Source organism: Rhinolophus ferrumequinum, chromosome 3 (genome assembly GCF_004115265.2).
Source record: "Rhinolophus ferrumequinum isolate MPI-CBG mRhiFer1 chromosome 3, mRhiFer1_v1.p, whole genome shotgun sequence".
In the NCBI taxonomy this organism is placed as follows: domain Eukaryota; kingdom Metazoa; phylum Chordata; class Mammalia; order Chiroptera; family Rhinolophidae; genus Rhinolophus; species Rhinolophus ferrumequinum.
The window spans coordinates 52,327,247-52,346,582 of NC_046286.1; the positions used below are offsets into that span (position 1 = coordinate 52,327,247).

Genomic DNA, 19,336 nt, shown 5'->3' on the forward strand with positions numbered 1-19,336 from the left:
AGAAAATAATGAGGCTTTAAAAAGTAGCTAGCATAAAACTAAAAATCTTCCTTTTCATATGAAAACAATAATGTTGTTTTATAGGTAGGATAAATATTTCTGTTAACATTCACAAATATTAAATAGGATTACCTCTAAAAACTGTATTTAAAGCAAATACTTAAATATTCAACTGTATCTATATAAGTAAAATTAAACATATGCTTTCTTTACTAACAAAGCTCAATGTTTATGGAAGATCCTCTGGCTAGAAAAAAGATTTGAAACATTATTTGCTTAATTAAAACTACAGTGGAGTGCTTATCAATTTTATTTGAAGACTGCTCTATATGTGGAACATATTTTTTTTTTTAAACATTGCAAATGACCTCTTTCACTGCTGGAGATCAAGTCAAAGTACATGAGCACGGTCAGATTTTAATTTACCTCAATGGGAGAAAACAGATATAATCAAACTGATAGCTCTATCCAAACATATTATTTATTCTTTATGACCACCTACTGCACCCAACAAAATTGGTTTCAAGAACTCCAGCAAGTAGTCCTACACTACTTATAAAATCTAATTTGATAGAATCAAGGCATGACAAAATTGAAAGATTACTAGAGCGAATGGACTACTTCTTTCTATATATTATAATGACCTCTTCTTTCACAGGAAAGCTATTACTTTGACTTTATGCTAGACCTAAATTCACAGAGAAAGTTTTTGAGATTGCCTGTACTATCACTACTTCTAGGGTGACGGACTCCTCCCAGTATGTCCAGGTTTTAGCAGTGAAACTCCCACATTCCAGGAAACCCCAAGCCAGACAAATCCAGATGGTCACCCTACTTACTTCCAAAAATTACTTATTTATCTTCAAACTAGCTTTGGCTGACATCATTAAAATACAAGTTCTATTGTACAAGTATACTACGTATGTCAAACTAAGTTTTATCACATTACGAATGAGACATGCCAACTAAGAAAAGCTTTTTTTTTTTTCCCAAGATAATGAGTTTCCTTTGTTTAAAATCAAAATTAAAGGAAGCGGTAATTCAAAGGAAAAAAATAATTTTTTTTGGACCAACCAAATGTGTTTAAAGAGGGTTTTCAATCTTTTAGTCATAAAGCAAACTTTTCTATGGAAGAAAAAAAGATGATAAATTTTCTCTCTTGTTGTCCCTAACCATTACAGGTATATGGGTATTTATCCATATGTACCTTTAGAGCCTCCTAAGAAATACTCTTAATTTAAAACCTAGCTGAACAAAACCATGAGTTCATATACTGTTAGAGCTGAAAGGACGTTTAACTGAGAGTTTTTTTAAGCTATGTTGAGGCATTGGATTAATAACTGATAATAAATAACAATCACCATTTTTTTGTGATTCCCAACATTCTTGAAGTTAAAAAATACATGTAAGAAACTTTGATTTACTAAATCAATTATGTTCTCAAAAAAAAAAAAAAAGCTAAGGATAAAGCCAATTAAAATGATATAGAAAAAAATAAAAATAAACAAAAACCTTTACAATGGTTGGGATATTATTTCTTTTATTTCTGATACAACTAAAAGGACAATATCTCTTTTGCTTCTGATACAACTTATGTATGCAGAGCTCTTTGGAATTCTAACCTAGAATTCTTAGCTCATAATTAGAAGATTTACATTATACTTATACGTTTTCCCTACAAAAATTAAGAGTTAATATAGTTAACAAGGAAAATCTCAAGCTATTAAAATAATTTTCAAAGATATGGCTACAAAATAAATGTGTGTGTGTGTATGTGTATGCTACATGTATATAGCAATCTTGTACTACCTAACATATTTCTTCATTCCTCTTCAAGATTTTAACAATCTTTATTTCTTAACAGAAAAGTAATCTATTTCCCAAATTAAAAAATATTCTTTACTGAAGCTTTTTCTTAAACTCTTACATAAATAACTTATATTACAAAACTGTACAGAACCACAGTACAATATGTTTAAAGATGTGATGTACAGCACATTTAAAAGGAGGTCAAATCTGACCTGTGGGCCATGAAGCGCTACATTAACAGTTCTGCCAAAAGAAAAATGATAAGGTATGAAATGTGGGCTCAAACTAAGACCTTATCAGTTAGAGTATGATTCAGGCCTGTAAGACAAATTGCTCAGCAAGGTAAGTCACCTTCCTGCTGTGCTGAGGATATAGCTGAATTTTCAATGCTACTCACTATCGCCCTCATCGTATCGCCGAGACTTGATATCATACAGTCAAGGAATGGCTCAGAGTTCTGAAGCATCTACTACTTATTTTGAATACATTTTGTCAAAGTCACCAACCAGGATAATTATCTTTGTCCTTTAACTGGCAACTCAGTGTTAGAAACAAAAACCTTCAACGGAGAGTCACTAGTAGGAACTACTATCTGTTGGCACTTCATTAACAAAGAATCATGATTCTATCTCAGGTTTTTAATAATAAATTAGGTTTGTTAATTTACATCATTTCAAGTTTGCTTGGTTGTAATAAATAAAATCTGTAACACAAAAATTTAGCAAAGCCCACAAATTGTCTCATTTTAAATGCATACCTGAACATTGATGGACTTTTTCAGCAGTTCTTCTACAAAGCTCCAATTTGATTCCATTTGTCTCTAGGAAGGGAGAAAATAGTATTGTATCAAAATTAAAAATTAAATTTATGGTATAGCAAGTTAGGTGTGAAATAGAAACATTTTGTCCATCATCAGATACCATTACAATTTCTTGAATGTCTAAAATTACTTTGGCAAAGAGTTGTTAAGACTTCGTAGAAAAAAATTTACAACTATTCCAATCCAGTATAAACCTTATCAGGAGTTATTTCATTAAAGAGTGGTACTTCTGTAAAATTATAAATGTTTTAACAAATAATTTTTGCTGCCAGATATAATCTCACAGGAAAAAGAAAATATGTATATTTGGAGTTTTTAGGCCCTGAGTGTTCTTCCTTATCCTGTACTGCACTCACCAGAGATTCTTTTTCCTTCATTTTATATATAATAGCCTGAAGACACTTTAGCAAACAAGTAACTAAAATACTTACACAGAAAATAAAGAAAAATTTTACATAGTGCTACCTCAGACTTAGACAATAGTCGCTTATCTGGCAACCTCACCTATCTAAAAGATTTGTTAAAGTAAAGAAGAAAGCCAAAAAAAGAATTTCACAGAGCCAAAGTATTTCACAAGGGCTAGACACTGAAAATGATTCCACTTTTCCAACAGGAAAGCCTCTAGGACCATCTCACAGTATAGTTGTATCAATGCTACATGTACATTGTGTTAGGGTCTTTACATTATTACTTCCTCAAAATAAATCTTTCCCATTTCACGGATGACACAAGTCTCAGAAAAGTCATGTATATACAAGTCAGAGCATGGATTCAAATCCAGGTGGGTCTGGCTCCAAAGCCAGTGTTCCTTCCATTACGTCGGGTTATTTGTCACTGACTTTCTTTTTCTAACAAGCCTTCCCTTAGCTTTCAACAATTCACTTTTGTATCATTCTTTACTAAGAAAATGTCACTAGTCCCAAATAAGTAGGGATATGTAGGGTTGATGATTTTAGCTTTATAATTTGATAGTGTTAATGAGTACATTTCAATTATTCTATCTATCAAGGCATTTGAATCACACAAATTATAGAGAAGTAGTGTAATTCTTGTCCAAAGTTTTTCAATTCTATGGATCAGTATTGTGGATATAACATGAAACAAAAATAAACCATAACTCAGAGGAAAGAATGGTAACTAATTCATGCCTAAATCAAGTCTGAGTAAGAGAATATATATCAATGATCTTTCTTCCATTGGAAAACTCTGAGCAGCTATTTTTCTCTGCAAACTAAGTTATACATAACTTAATTCCACTGATAGAAAGAAAGTAGACGTCAGAAATTTGGGCCTGTGTTTTATATTTCTTATCCCACTATCAGAACTAAGACACCCATATAGGCTTCAGCATAGGTGGTATCTCCACCAGAAATATAAAATTGATCTCCCACCCTCCATTTCCAGTGACCTAAGTAATCTGGTACAACTCTCATTTTAAGGTTACATTTCTACCTACTCACCATTTCAGCTGTTTCAAAGATGAGCACCACCTGGCCGGACTGATTGCCTTATGTTATGGGCAGGGAAAGCACTGTTACACTAATCCTTGCAATGCCCAAAAGCAAATTTTCTCTTTACACTATATTTGCTTTTTTTAAGATGATTGGTATTGTGAGAAGATAACACACTCTAATCTAGGTTGAGAGAAAAGTATTAAACAGAAATATATGAAAACCTAAAGCCTCCAGTACGAAGAAGTGAGATACCAAATTTTCCTTTTAGGCCTGTAGCAAGCAATTGGCAAGTTTTGTGGTTTAAATCTACATTTAACAGAAGTCCAAATTTATAGAAACTCTTAAAAAAATAAAAAAATTAACCATATCCAAAACCTATTTGAAACGTAAACATTTCACATTCATCTTCAAGGCAAAGCAGTTCACATTTAAAAACTGAAACACATCCAAGGTTAACATAAGTATTTCTCTGCTGCAGAACATATGGCTAACCATTATTACTTCCTATCATCCTCTCACATCAGATTATCCTTAATGGAATAAAGCAGGCTTAATGCATAACCACTTTCTATATGGTAGCTGGCTATGCTAATACAACATAAAGAGCAAAAAATATTTCCGGTCATTTTCAAAATTCTGACGTAAATAAATCCCAGACCCAAATGAATACCCTATATAAGCTCTCTGAATGGATGAGCAGGTATGTCTTTATGTTCATAGATTAGAATATTTTATATGATTTATAAGCCAAACTGAGGCACTTTTGAGAGTGAAAGGAAAAAGTAACCAGATGGGATGAAGGGACACGAGGCACACACTGGGGCTGTTCCTGGTGATCCAGTGTACGCGGTTACTGTGCCCAAGTCCCAGTCATAGGAGGCACTCCGTACAAGGTCCCTCAAATCACGGTTATGTCAGTGACAGCAATAGGGTGATATTTAACCACCCTATACCTCAGTTTCTGTACCTGTAAAATGGACATATTACCCTCTCACCTAGTTCGTAACACTTCACTGAGTAAAATATCGAATAGTCAAATTAAGCAAGCTGCAAATGCAATATGCAGGTATCAATATGAAGGTATCAGCCCCTAATGAAAACTACCAACTGTAGAGCTTGAGGTTTTCTTTAAAAGCCCTTAAGAAGTCCATAAATATCTGAAACTCTTGAGTACTCATGAATGAAACTGTCTATTTTACATATGCACATACACATATATATATATAGTACATCTTTATTATTTCTACTATATAAAAGGTTCTTTTTCAAATATCATGGCTCTCTTGCTTCTTAGAACCTTTTACATAAAGAATTAAGATTTTTTAAAAATATATGTACCTTGGCAAAAACACAAAATCACACAAGAACTGCCAAAAAATACTGAAACACATAGGTTAAGCTGTTTTAAATACAGAAAATTCATTTAGAATCTTGATGCAGAGCTAATAAAAGTAATAATTTCATATGGAATTCTTTGTATGAAATAGAAGAGTGATTTCAGCAATGCTTCTTTGGGTGTTTGTACTAGTACAATTCAACATCACAATAGTAACGGTAATGATATATATTAATGTGATAACACACTGGGAGTGTCTGGGGTTCAATAGCAACCACTATTGAAATCTATCATAACTCACTCAAATAAGTGTTAATTCAGTTGCATTAATAACCTGAAACCATGGTCCTTGAAGCAAGAGGCAGTACAATATGTTTCATGTGTATCCTATCATTGACACCTATTATTATGATAGCCTCTCAATAGAAACTCAGAAGTGCTTAACTAATTACCATATTTATTTGTACTGATTCGAATCAAAAATATGTACTTGGAGGAATTAAGGTTAGAAGGGAAGATGAATAAAAATGCTACCTCAAGACTTAAGAATTGTCAGACATATTTTTGGAGTTCTTTTAATGTTGTTCTAGTATTCTAATAATTCAAAGATGAGAAACATAATATTAACTCCACAAAAATACTAAGTAAAATGATACTATAGTAATGGTAACCACTAACATGTATTGAGTACTTACTAGGTATCAGTATGACAAGGACTTATGTACAGAAACAAGGACACACAATCCTTCTCTATGAGAAACTCATTCTGTTGACCTCTAGATATACAGAAGAATTCTGCGTGTGAACTTACACAGCACTTTCTAACTCTACTTTATCTTGCGATCTCCTACAGGGCCTTTTATTATTAAGGAGATCATTTAAAGGACCTCTTGAGACCCTTTCCATTTCTATGACACAATGTCAATACTAACTAACCCTCAGATTTCATGGATGATTTCTCAGCCGACTTTGTCCAATATTCCAAAGAGAGGAAAATCTGTCATAAGGAACATGTTCCATAAAGCAATAGTTTCCATACCTAAAAAAGGATGAGAGCCATGGAACTGTTGAAAAATACAGATTCCCAAAGTCCAAACCACATTACTAAATCAGGATCTCCAGAGTTGAGACCTAGAAATCTGAATGTTAAAAAAAAACTCACAGGTAGGCCTGATGATCAGCCAGGTTTAGGAATCATTCCCAGAAAAAAGACCAATTTTGAAAATATAGATACATTAGTTTCAAGATTCTCAGTGTTTATTTTGTGGTACTGATGGGCTGATATAATACTGTACTATTCATTTCTGAACATGGAAGAAATTACATACAAATAGGGCTTCAAATAAATACATCCACTGGCTGGTTTTATTCATAGGGCTTTTTATGTAACACTGGAAAATATGTGTCTAATTAAAAATTAATATAGTAGTGCAAATCTGTCATTCTATTTGAACTAATCTTCACGGTTAATTAACAGATTAAAACATCTTGGTGAAAATATCTGAATAAGTGTTATTTTGAGAAAATAATTTTATCAAATTATTCACAAAACCCACTGATTAATTTCTGGAGAAACATGTTTTTCCTTTGGCAACCTTACAGATTTTAGAACTAGAAGGAATTTTCTGAACAAGCCAATCACATGATTTCTGGATGACGGAACAGAGGCCCAGAACGGTTTAAGGAACTCACTGAAGGTCACGCGACCGCTGAGTAGCAGAGCCTGGACTAGATCCTAACTCTTCTACAAATTGTTTTTCCTTAAACAAACAATAAAAAAAATAAAGATGTTCACTGAAAGGCCTACAGCTCCTAGATTAAGAAGCTGGATTTATCTCTGTAGAATTATGATCTGATTTTTGTTGTTTCTGCACACTTACTTCCTAATGTGTCTACCAAAAACATGTATTAATTGATAATATAAGTTCAAAAAAATAAAATCTTACTGTTTCATCTGGTGCTCCATGACGATCAAATTGGTAAAATGATGCTACATGAGTAATAATCCACCAACTGAAACCTAATGGATCCCTGGGCTGGATTACAGGCATAGAAGGTCTTCTCTGGTCACTTGATGTTTCGAAGAGCGCTTTAAGTAGCTTATTCAACCAGTTCCAAAAAGACTATAGAAATAGATAATATGATTCAGTTAAATTAAGACACTGATCCAATAACCTGTGATTTGGGCTTTTTCCTCCATTTTTGTAATGAAATATACACACAAAAGAGAACACAAAATATCCAAAACTTAAAGAATAATAAAAATACCCTGGTTAAAAATTAGAAAATGACTAGTATTTTAGAAAGATACTACATGTTCCCACAATTACATCTTCTCCCATCCAGCGTGATCATTATCGTGACTGTCGTAATAAATCATTCCCTTGTTTTTATAAGTTTTGCCATACAGGTATATAAGCCCAAAGCACATATTTTTAGTTTTGTTCTTTTTTTTAAATGCACGTTTGTATTCTTAAGTATCTTGTTTCTATTCCTCGGTGAGTTTCTTCTTTTCCACCAAATTATGTTTCTGTGATTCATCCATATTAATGAATATGGCCAGAGTTCATCGGAATATTCCAATATACAGCTATATTATAAAACCATTTACCTGATTTACTGCTGTTGAACATTTAATGAGTTTTAGTAAGATTTTTTTTAGGTATTTTGTCCATTTCATGTATTCATATTATTAAGCATAAAATTGTTGACAACATCTCAACTTTTTTTAGTATGTGTAGAATCTGAAGCCACGTTCCTTTCTTTATTTCTAATATTGATTCTGTAATCGTCTCAAGAAAGGTTAGGCAATTTTAGTAATCTTTTTGAAGAACAAATTTTTGGCTATTTTTATCTTTTTTGTTGACTTGATCATCTATGTTGCTTTTAGTTTCATAAATTTGTGCCAGTTCTATTTGCTACCTGTTACTTTCTTTGGGTTTATATGGAGGAATATTTTGCCTAACGTCTGCCTAAAGTTTTGCCTAACTTTGCCTAATTTAAAATTGCTGACCCATAACACTGTAAAACACAAATCTCCTAATAGTAGGAATCCAGTAGTTGCACTTTAGTTTGTTTGTTGTGTCTTTAGCCTTAGAGTACATAGCGAAAATCGTGCATTCTAAGTTGCCTAGGTTAGTCCTCTCCCCACCCCGTCCTCCAGTGTGTTATTCACTTGCAACATAGTTAGGTTCCATTGTTTCTCTTTATATTCTATTGAATCCCCCTTCCATGCATGTTAATCTATTTCTGGAGCACCTGAAAGATTAACATGGTTCTAAAGGCAGAACAACACATTCAAACCCTTCCACTCCATTCTCACTCATCAATCTTCCATTCCTACCCACCAATCTCAATAGTTCCTGATTTGTCTTTCCAGTATTTTTGAGCACAACTAAATATACGTATTTCCTTATTTTCTCTGCTTTGTTATAAAAAAGGCAGCATCCTGTCAATATTTTTTTGCACTTTGCTTATGTTATTTAACAATATATCCTGAGAATCACTCCATTATCAGTTCAGATATCTTCCTTATTCTATCATACAAATGCATAACACTCCAACGTGCAGGTATCCCATGGTTTGTTTAACCACTCTCCTGGGTAAGGGCATTTAGGTAGTTTCTAAGATTATGCTTTTATAAACAATGCTGCAATAAATAGCCTGATGCATATGTATTGTTGAATTATTGCCAGAATATACTGAGGGTAAACTCCTAGAAGTGGGCTTGGTGGGGTCAAGGTTATAAAAAATCCTCAGCCCATACTTTTTGAGTCTTTTGTGGTGGGCGGAGGGGGGCAATGGTAAGTTTTTATTTTATAGAGCATTTTTGTGACATTCTGTATGTAATGCTTAAAGGTGGCAACATGTAGACACATACACTTGTTTGTGGCAGGTAAAATATAATGTATACAGTTAAAAACATTCTACAATATTTGCAGGTGGTATAACACAGGTATCTGCTGCCTCATTCAGGCACTTCTGGAAATGTGAGAGTGCACATAAAGTATATTTAGGTCTGTTTCTCCAAAAGAAGAGGAGTAAACTATTTCAGCTACTCCTTCATTTTCTTTTTCTAACTTTCTGAAACATGCACTTTCTTAATGTGGTAGAAAAAAATGGTCTGTGGCATCAAATAATTCTGCATTTGAAGCCAAGCTTCACATATTCTGAGTCTGTTATTTGAACAGTTTACTTAACCTCACACTCATTCTAGTTTCTGGCATATAAGAAATATCACTCGAGGAATATTAATTAGCTTTCCTTCTCTTCTGGGACATTGAATTGAAGTCTAATTGAAGTCTACTGGATAATGAGTGTTGTGGTGGTTTTTTTTTTTAGGAAAATACTCATACAGATACATGCAGTATTAGCTACATGTTTAGAATATTTTCTGTGACAGAAATATGTCCTTGATCAAATTAGTTTATGTTCATTCTTGGAGTTCCCACATCATTTTAGGTGTGTGTGAATTCCCAAACATTCCTGAGCCTTCCTAGATTTCTCTAATTGCTTCTTATCCTCTCCCCCTGGGAAGCAGCACCCTGGTGCCTTCACAGAGGTCAGCAGCAGCCCAGACAACAGTGGAAAATAACTTCTTAACCCTGAACTGCCTCATCCCTTTGGACAATTTCCTTAGAGTATCAGTCCTTTAAACACTGACCTGCTGCAGAAAATGTCTCCCTCTCAGAGGGAAAACTTCAAATCTCATTCAGTCTTCCCCTCCGTCATTCCAGAGATAGGGTGGGGGAGACCAGGGAGTGGGGAGAAGGAATTAAATATTTCTTTCTGGAAGAATGGTAGTGTGCACACATACACACATATTTCTTCTTTTAAAAAATAAATTGAGTGCATTGTATAAATCAGTACTGTCACATTACAAATTTTTAGAATTCTGATACAAGATAGAAAATAAACAAGAAATCTCTGCTTTCAGCCGTGTGGAAAGCTCCTACAAACAGGTCCTACGTGAGGCTTCGCCTGCTGTTAGCATTCTGTGATAGCATTAATTCCCAGGTAGATGAAACAGAGGCTTACCTGTTCTTCCTGAAACTCAACTGCTTCTTATGTTTTTCTTTCTCAGTTTATCCAAATCCACCTTGGTCTCTAAGGCCACTGCAGGTAGTCAGTGCCAAGAATAATTTTTAACTTGCTCCTCTGTTGTTTTAGAAGGACTTTTTTGTTGTTTTGTTTCCTTTTGGTTTGGTCACTTTTTCTTAGGCTTGAGCTTTTTATTCAGAAAGTATCTCATAGTGACAGTCCATATAATCTCCATAGAGTAAAAGGTGGGCCCTAAATTGCTTTTCTCTAAGCTGGGGGCTTATTCTGTTCTGCCGTATTGGTTAATTCATTCAGTTTTAGCGGCTAGAAGTCGAAGATCAGAGTGTCAAGCATGGTCAGGCGAGGGCCGTCTTCCAGATCACAGACTTCTGGCTGTGCCCTCCAAGGAGGAAGGCTTTCTGAGTCTTCTTAAATGCTCCACTCTAGCCCTGTTTTTATATTGTTTTTGAGAAGTCTAGGGCAGGTCAAATTATTTTGCTCTTGTAAGTTATTTGATCGTTTTGCCTGGAGGATTTGAAGACTTCCCCGAGGACCTGAAGGATTTTCTGTATGTTTGAGGTCAAATAGTTTTAGTAGGCTATGTCTCAGGATGGATTATTTGCAGTTAATCTTCCAGTTATCCAGTAGGCCCTCTCAGTATGACAATTTAGGTCTTCTTTTATTTCTGGAATGTTTTCTCGGATGATAGTTTTGAATGTTAGTTGTATCCCATTGTTTTGTTTTCTTCTTTTGAGACTCTGTTTAAAATAACATTATTTCTTCTTTGCCTATCTTCCATTTCAAATATTTTTCTCTCTACCCCTTTATATTCCTTTACCTCATTTCTATTCCCTTGGTTACCTTTGTTACCCTTATCAAATTTCCATTTGAGTCTATTCTCCTTGGGACCTTGTAATGTAGTCAATTCTAAAACAATTTCTATTTCCATTTTTCTCCTGCATTCATCTTATTCTTTTTATTCATTCCTGGCTTTTGGTCTATTTATTTTAACATTGAAATATCTTATTCAAGGTGTTCTTTTCTTTTACAGCCCCAAATGCTTGTCTATTTAATTCAGTCTGGAGTGTTGTCTTACAATTTTCTTCTGCTTTGTAGTTGTTTCTGGGGAGAGGGTATCATCAGCTAACGTATTATCAATTCTGTTTTCATTAAGTAACTTTAAAAAGACTTGCTTGGTTTTCCTCTTTTCATTTTATAGATTTAGACTATTTTAAGATTCCTAATTCTGTGGAGCTCTCTTTTGTCAATGTACCAAAGTTCCATTTCTTTACTGGATATCCTTTTTTTTGATCCTACATTTTCTGCTTTTACTTCCTGTCACTTTCACGGCCCAATCATCAAGGGGGACCACTTCCTTTTTATTTTCTAGAAGCTCTATCTTCAAAGACTGCTTCTTCATGTCATGCACACATTTTTATATGCCATTCTACAGTCAGTTCTCTGATCTACAAAGAAATTTCTTCAGTATTTTCACACTCTGGCAATGGTTTTAGACCAACGTTATGACTATTGCTAACTCCCTTCTCACCTCTGAGCAATTTTCTGACTGCCTTGGCTTGCTAGAAAGTTTTGTGGTAAAGCTTTGGTGGTTTTTACTTTTAATTTATAGCTTTGAATATTCCTCTCTTATAGTTATGCTTTCCACATGTTTTTTGTGTAGCTTTATTTGTTCTTGTCGTTCCATGTTTAGGGGGAGGTTAGGCAGGAAGATGCAGGTTTAAGCATCCACCCATTATCCATGGCTGTTGGACAATGTCACCAGTTTAGATGTCACTGGCTTGAGATTTTTAGTACCATCTAGGCACCGTGAACTCAGAATGTAACTGAATAAGGACTGGCTTGCAATAACAGACACACAATTTTAAACCGCAAAGCACCACAGCTAAAGACAGGGAATTTTCCTTTCAAAATTTAGTTGAGTTTCTAGTTCATCCTTTTGGGAGCCCAGATTCATGAGTAGTTGGTATATTAGTAGGCTATGAACTTGGGTTGTCTCTTACCTTTACCTTCTCTGCTTGCACCTTACAATGTATGAAACCTAACAGTCAAGTTTACACAATTCAGCACTGCCTCTAAGGTGATGAGGAAGCTACAATGTTCAGCTGACCTACATTTAGTATTTGGCCTTAGTACTTCTTATTTTCTACAAGCTCACTGACACACTTAAAATGCTTATTATATGATACCAGCATAATTGAATTAGATTATTTTTTTAGCAGGAAGGTCAAACTGTCTAACTTTCAGAATATAAACTTCTAATTTGACTTTCAAAATAAAATAACCTTCAAATCTGAGAATAACTTATTTTAATAGTATTTAAAAAATGAAATGCCCTCAGATATTTTAAGACAAATAAGTCAGGTTACTACATAAAATGAACAGCATACAAATCATTTAGGTTAAACAATATATATTACTGCACAAATTTTTACAAACAATATTTTAAATTATGCCTACTTTTCTGCTTAAAATAAAGAAAAAGACTAACAGCAACAAGTATAATCGTGCCTGCATTAACTATATGTGGTTTACACTTTCAAGTCTGAAATTTATAAAATAAGAACAATTCTAAAGAAATACAAAATTCTTAAATAGTAAAGATAACCTTTGCAGAATATGGAAAATTGATTTTTACCAAGTCAATGAAATAAAACATAATGGCAAATAATCAAAGGGAAAAATTGCTGATGCTTTGTCATATTTAAATCTCACTGTAGAAAACTGAACTCTACTGACGAACCAAAATGCCAGAAAAAAACATTTCCTCACTCAATAAGTAAAAGTACAATAAATTTATACTTAGTAAACTTACTTTATTTTACTTACATTTAGTAAATTTACTGCTACAATAATTTAAAGTAAATATAGCATTTTTGTAAACCTGCAAAAATGCACTCATTATTAAAATTGGATAGCAGCCCCTAAACCCCAAATTTGGAAAGCTGGGAAATTTAAAAACCCATAAAATATCAAAAGTATATTTTCATATAACATAAACCATTATAAGCATCATTTTTCAATGAATTATTTGTACTTGAACACTTGAAATAAAATAAAGCCCTATTATAAAGACTTGGCTCAAAATGAAGTAAATTTCCCATCTTCCCCTTTGAGCTTTTCTTCATCCTTCCTTGAAATAAAATACTGTAAAGTTGACTGATAGACACCTATGTTTTATTTCTCCCCAAATCTAAATTGGTCACATTTTCTCACTAAAATGTTTCCTGAATTCCTAGAGAGTATTAAATATTTTAGACTAAGGGATTCTTGATAGAACAAAAAAAGAACTTAAGAAAATAAGACAGTCAAATTTTGTACTTATCCTAGATATTCATATTACCAATTTAGGGTTAAAAATATAGGTATTTAGTAATTAGTTAATGCTCCATTTAGTAGTGGTTGTTGTCTTATAAAGAAGGAAATCTCTAAGATGTTTCTTGGCCAAAACCACTGCATAAATTCAATATAATTAGTAACAATAACTAACATATAAATTTAACAACTTACTTCAGACAGAGACCGTTTACTTCTGTGGTCTAGAAGATGAATAAGTAGAACCCATAATTCTTTAAAGCATGGACATGGGCAGTGGTGACTCATTAATGCTTCAGAAGGTCTAACCTGTAGAAAAGAACCAAAATGAGTTACTTATAATAGAGCAGAATTTTACATGCCATACCTCTTCCCAAATAGTTGAAAAGAACGATTTAGATAACTTAAAATTTATTCTCAATTATATAAAATTGTTTATTAAAAAAAAGTACCATTTCATTAACTTTTAAAAAGCCCCATTTTAAAATGAAGAGCTCAGACTGATTTTCAACTTTTAAAAAAAACTCTGCTTCAATCATCTAATCTAGTCCAATGGTCAGCAAACTTTCTGTAGCTAGATAATAAATATTTGAGGCTTTACTCATGATACAATCTTTGCACAACTATTCAACTTTGCCACTGCTGTGCAACATCAGCCAGAGACAGTAAGTAAAAAAAGGTTAGCGCTGTGTTCCAGTAAAGTTTTATTTACAAAAACAGATGGTGTGTTAGGTTTGGCCTCAGGGCCATGGTTCCCTAACCTTGACCTAATCCATCAGTCACAAGAAAAAGATTTCTAATAAAAAGTTTAGAAAGTAAATTTTGACTCACTGTAAAGCAAACTAAAAATTTTTACATGTCTGAATAAAAATATTAGGGATATGTAACGGTTAAGCAATTTTACCATTTTTATAATAAGTATGTCCTTAATGGCCCTAAATAATGAAGACAATGTGGTTTATATTCATAAGCATTGCTAACTTCTGAAATTCAGAATGTGTACATTATTTTACATATATCACATATACACTTCTATTTTTTTATTTTTCAATTAAAATTTAATTTCAGGTGTACAGCATAGTGGTTAGACATTTATATAATTTAGGAAGTGATCCCCGATTAGTCTAGTACCCACCGAGCAATATACATAGTTATTACCATATTACTGACTATACTCCTTACGCGGTACTCTACATGCCTGTGACCACCTCACAACCACCAATTTGTATTAATACTTCCTAATTCCTCCACCTTTTTCATCTAGCCCCCAACCCCCCTCCCATCTGGTAACCATCACTAACATAATACATAGTAAAAGGAAACTGTTAAAATATCACTATATTGTATCTGGCTAATTCACTAATTATATTAATTGTAAACATAGAGACTAGATTTAAGAGATACTGAAAAGAAACACATAAAACAATCTAATTTTTAAAAAGTATAAATCCTGATTTGCTATAAGTAATGTTTACACTTGTAATTTGAAACAAGTGATGATAATCTATAAATTTCCATTATTTGAAAATGAATGTGTTCTGTAACACCTTTAAATCTTTGTCTGCATTAAACACTCTACATAAATACAATTTAGTAAAAACAAGTAATTTCCTCCATGATCCTAGACCTTTTATGAAAACAAGCAAACAAAACTACCCTTTAAATTTGCCAGCTAATTTAGTTAATTACTCATCTTTTTCATTATGTAACAGCAATACAACAGATTATTACAGGGCTGGCCTTTCCTATTTGAACAGAAGTTAAAATTCCAATCATTATATTAAACGTCCGTTGTTATTTATTTATTTTTGACAAGATGAAAAAAATATTTAAAAAGAAAAAGCTCTAAAACACTAATTCCAGCCTGTTTTAAAAGTTTAAATCAAATTCTTTTCTCATGCAACTCCCAGAATATAATAAACATAAAACTGAAAGAATTAACCGGAATTTAGATTAAATTCTTATAGCTTAAACCACATGTATTAAGGACTAACTATTGCCACTATCAAAAACACAAATAAACTCTTAAAGCATTACCTTGTCATACCTGTTGAGTGACAGGTATATTAAATCAAAAAGGAGATTTTCACAATGTTCTTCAAATAGGCTGACATTGGTTAAATTGTCACCTGCCAGATTCATAAACTGATGACCATATACAACTTGTTCTGAAATTGTAATAAAATAAAATTTATTTGAAACTACAGATTTTAATTCAGAAGGCATAAAGTGACTATATACCTTTAAATTAACTTAAAACTGTAACACATACAGTTCAAAGCAAATTTTTTGCAAATATAAGTTATATTTTAGGGAAATCCTGTCTTATATAAACATCATATAAAAAAATTTCAATCCTTCCAAGTACTATTTAATAGACTTCTTTTTTCTTACATCTTTGAAAAGCAACAAAGCAACAAAAGCAACAAAAAATAAAAAAGGGTAAACACTAGAAAATCTTCACCCATATTTCTAACCAATAAAGCCTTTTAAACATTATTATTCTTTTATCAAATCATAAGTTAACCATGTGCAATTCTTTTCTGGTGTGAAGTAGAGCAAACCAAGGTAACAGATACCAAAATTTGTACTTATATCAGAGTAAGTCCACTTGAGAGAGAAAATTACATATTTGTGTACATCTTTGTATGTTTGTGTGTATATATGTAAGTGTACAAGTGTACACACATATATATAGAGACACATATATGTATTTATTAGTTGAAAGGCAGGTACTGAGGTAATGGATGTCTTTATAACCTAAATAATAAATAATTTACTTTATACCTAAATAATATTTCCAGAATATTGCTAAATTGATAAGGGAACCTAAAGATGCCAAGAGCAAGACCAAGACATATAAAATAAAGGATTACTATCCATAATAAGCTAATTAAAAAAACAAAACTTTGCAAAAGACTATGGACAAGTAATTAATAAAGAAAATATAAAAAGACAATGAAATTATGTAAAAAATTTCAACCTTACTGGTAATCAGAAAACTGCGAAAAGAGGGATTCAATATTACTCTTCATGCATTAGTTGGCAAAACATAAAAATGATTGATAATGTCCACTACTGGCAAGAGTATGAGGCAACGGCGTGCTCACAGTTAATGTATACAAATTAGAGAAACTTTGTGTACAGAGAGCACATACAGTATTAAAACTGCAATGTGCCACTCCAAAGAATCTATTCTACAGCACAACTTGTGCAAATATCAACCATATATATACATACACAAGAAATTCAGTGAAATATTATTGTAATACCAAAAAAAGGAAATAACTGAAATATTAAAAATTAGACTTGGCTAATTCTGATAGATCCATTGCATCTAGCCCTGAAATAAAGTTAAAACTATATGTATTTACATGAATACATCTCTAAAAACTTTTCAATGAAACACTAAACACAACAATGATGATACCATTTGTGGTTAGAAACAAAACCAAAAATCCTATCTATGAATTTCTATGTATGTATACTAATAGACAGTAAGTATAGAAAGGTAAACAGACCAAGCTGTTCCCAGTTGTTACCTTTGGAATAAAGGGGTAAGATTTTCACTTTTTACTTTGATTACTATTTGATTTAAAAAAAAAAAAATCGGAAACACTACTTATGAAAATTTTTTAAAAACACTAAAAAGTTTACATTAGAAAAAGGACATAAATTAGAAATCCATAAACTTACTAAATTTTTCACCAAGCATCTGAAGAATTTCTAGCACCAGCCAGTGGATATCTAAGTGGAGATGTAATAAATGCCATGATGGTGGAAAAAGCTGTGAATGACATTATCAACTGTGACTGAGAATTCATAATACTATATAATGCATTTGATAGCATATCATACACAACACTCCTCCATAAGCACAAGGATAAAGAACCAATTAACCTATCGCTGTTCAAAAGCTCAGGGAAAACCTTTGTTTTATTCATTAGAATATTCTTTCACTGGAGACCTTTGAAAGCAGGATATATGTTCATCTAAAGGTTTAAGACAGACCACGTTGGGGCTGCTGAATAGTATAGTTAAGGTCCCTTGCAAGCAACCTCTGATTCTACCACAGCTGAAAGGCAGTGAAAGAATTCTAAAAACATGTTATTTTCATGATTTTGTATTTTAGGTAAGAAATATGTTTTTAAATGTAATACATACCTATAACATATTTTAAGAGAACTTTAAACAATCATGTAGACACTATTGTCGTGCCCATTAAGAAACTTTATCAATAACCTTCTTCCAGTCAACATTTAGTATCACTATAAAAATAAATACAATAATACAAATGTTCTATTAACACAACTAAGAAGAATAACGGAGAAAGAATTTGCCTTATCAAAAATGGGGGAAAAAATGCTACATTAATGAAACAGTATTGGCTGAAGAATAGATAATCGAGAACAGCAAAAATAAGGAAGAGAGAAATGAATAAAAATGGCATTTCAAATCAGTAGGGAAAGCGTGGGTCATTCAATAAAAGGCAGAATTATTAACTTTTTCATTTATAAGAAACTAAAGTTACATTTCCCACCTCACAGCATATTTTTTTAAAAAGGGTAAGAAATAAATATAAAAAATAAGTATGTTTTTAACAGCATATAGAGATGATAAAAAAGAAAAAACTGACAAATACAACTATATAAAAAATCTACCTAGCAAGTCAGCTTAACTGCTGAAATAGATGAAAATATTTGAAATACATAACATCCAACAAATAATATCTCTAATAAAAAAGTTCCAAAAAAATAATAAAAGACAGATGCTTAACTGAAAATATCAATTAAATCAATACTTTTCATATATGATTGGTAAAATATAAGGAATACATAAAGTCTTGAAAGATGCTTTATGTTTTATAAGATTTTTTTTGCTGTTGTTTTAGAAAAGAATTTTAGTGTATGATTTTTCTGTTGCTGTTTATGTATTGAAGACTACATTCCCCTGCTTTAAAAACTCAGTCTTCTGATCTTCAAATAACCTATTTTTTAAAGTCTGCCTAATTAAAAAGCCCATGAAAGGCAAAATCTAGTTTGAGGACCCTTGCACATATTCTTTATTTCTGCTACTAGATAAATTATTAATTTTTATTTGTTAACCACTTGATGATATCCAGAAAACAAAAATGACTCCAATTTATACAGACTAAAAGGAAAAATATCCCTCTCCCACAATCTACCCACGAATCTTTACTAAATGACATGATTAAAAGCAATTATGTATTTGCTTTATATGGATTAGACATATAAACCTGTAAATTAAGTTGGAATTATACTTACCTCTATTTGTAGATATATTGATCCCTGATAAAAAGTCAATTTTTTTGCTCTTGTTCACTTTCATAAAAATATGTAAACCTTTAATTGTACATTTTGACAAAGACGTGTTCCTAAAAACTGAATGTCATTCAAATTGGTGAAGTCAAATAGAATGGAAAGGCTGAGAATTCAGGGAATCCATGGAGAAGTATAATTTGTCACCCACATAAAATCACATGGAGAATTTGTTAATTACATCTGTAAACTGCATCATACTAAC

At 32.3% G+C, this 19,336-nt stretch overlaps 1 protein-coding gene across 6 annotated transcripts in view; it reads right to left on the reverse strand.

The window, feature by feature from the left end:
* Positions 1-19,336, reverse strand: part of MMS22L (MMS22 like, DNA repair protein) — a 112,253-nt gene that overhangs the window by 83,946 nt on the left and 8,971 nt on the right. For 5 of the 6 annotated variants that reach the window (XM_033102207.1, XM_033102215.1, XM_033102209.1 and 2 more), the window contains 5 exons: positions 17,489-17,579; positions 15,830-15,960; positions 13,988-14,101; positions 7,366-7,542; positions 2,567-2,629 (listed from right to left, as the gene is read on the reverse strand). In XM_033102207.1, the coding sequence (XP_032958098.1) occupies positions 2,567-2,629; positions 7,366-7,542; positions 13,988-14,101; positions 15,830-15,960; positions 17,489-17,579 (576 nt within the window). The remainder of the gene's footprint in view (positions 1-2,566; positions 2,630-7,365; positions 7,543-13,987; positions 14,102-15,829; positions 15,961-17,488; positions 17,580-19,336) is intronic. The other variant, XM_033102228.1, reaches the window with a different exon arrangement.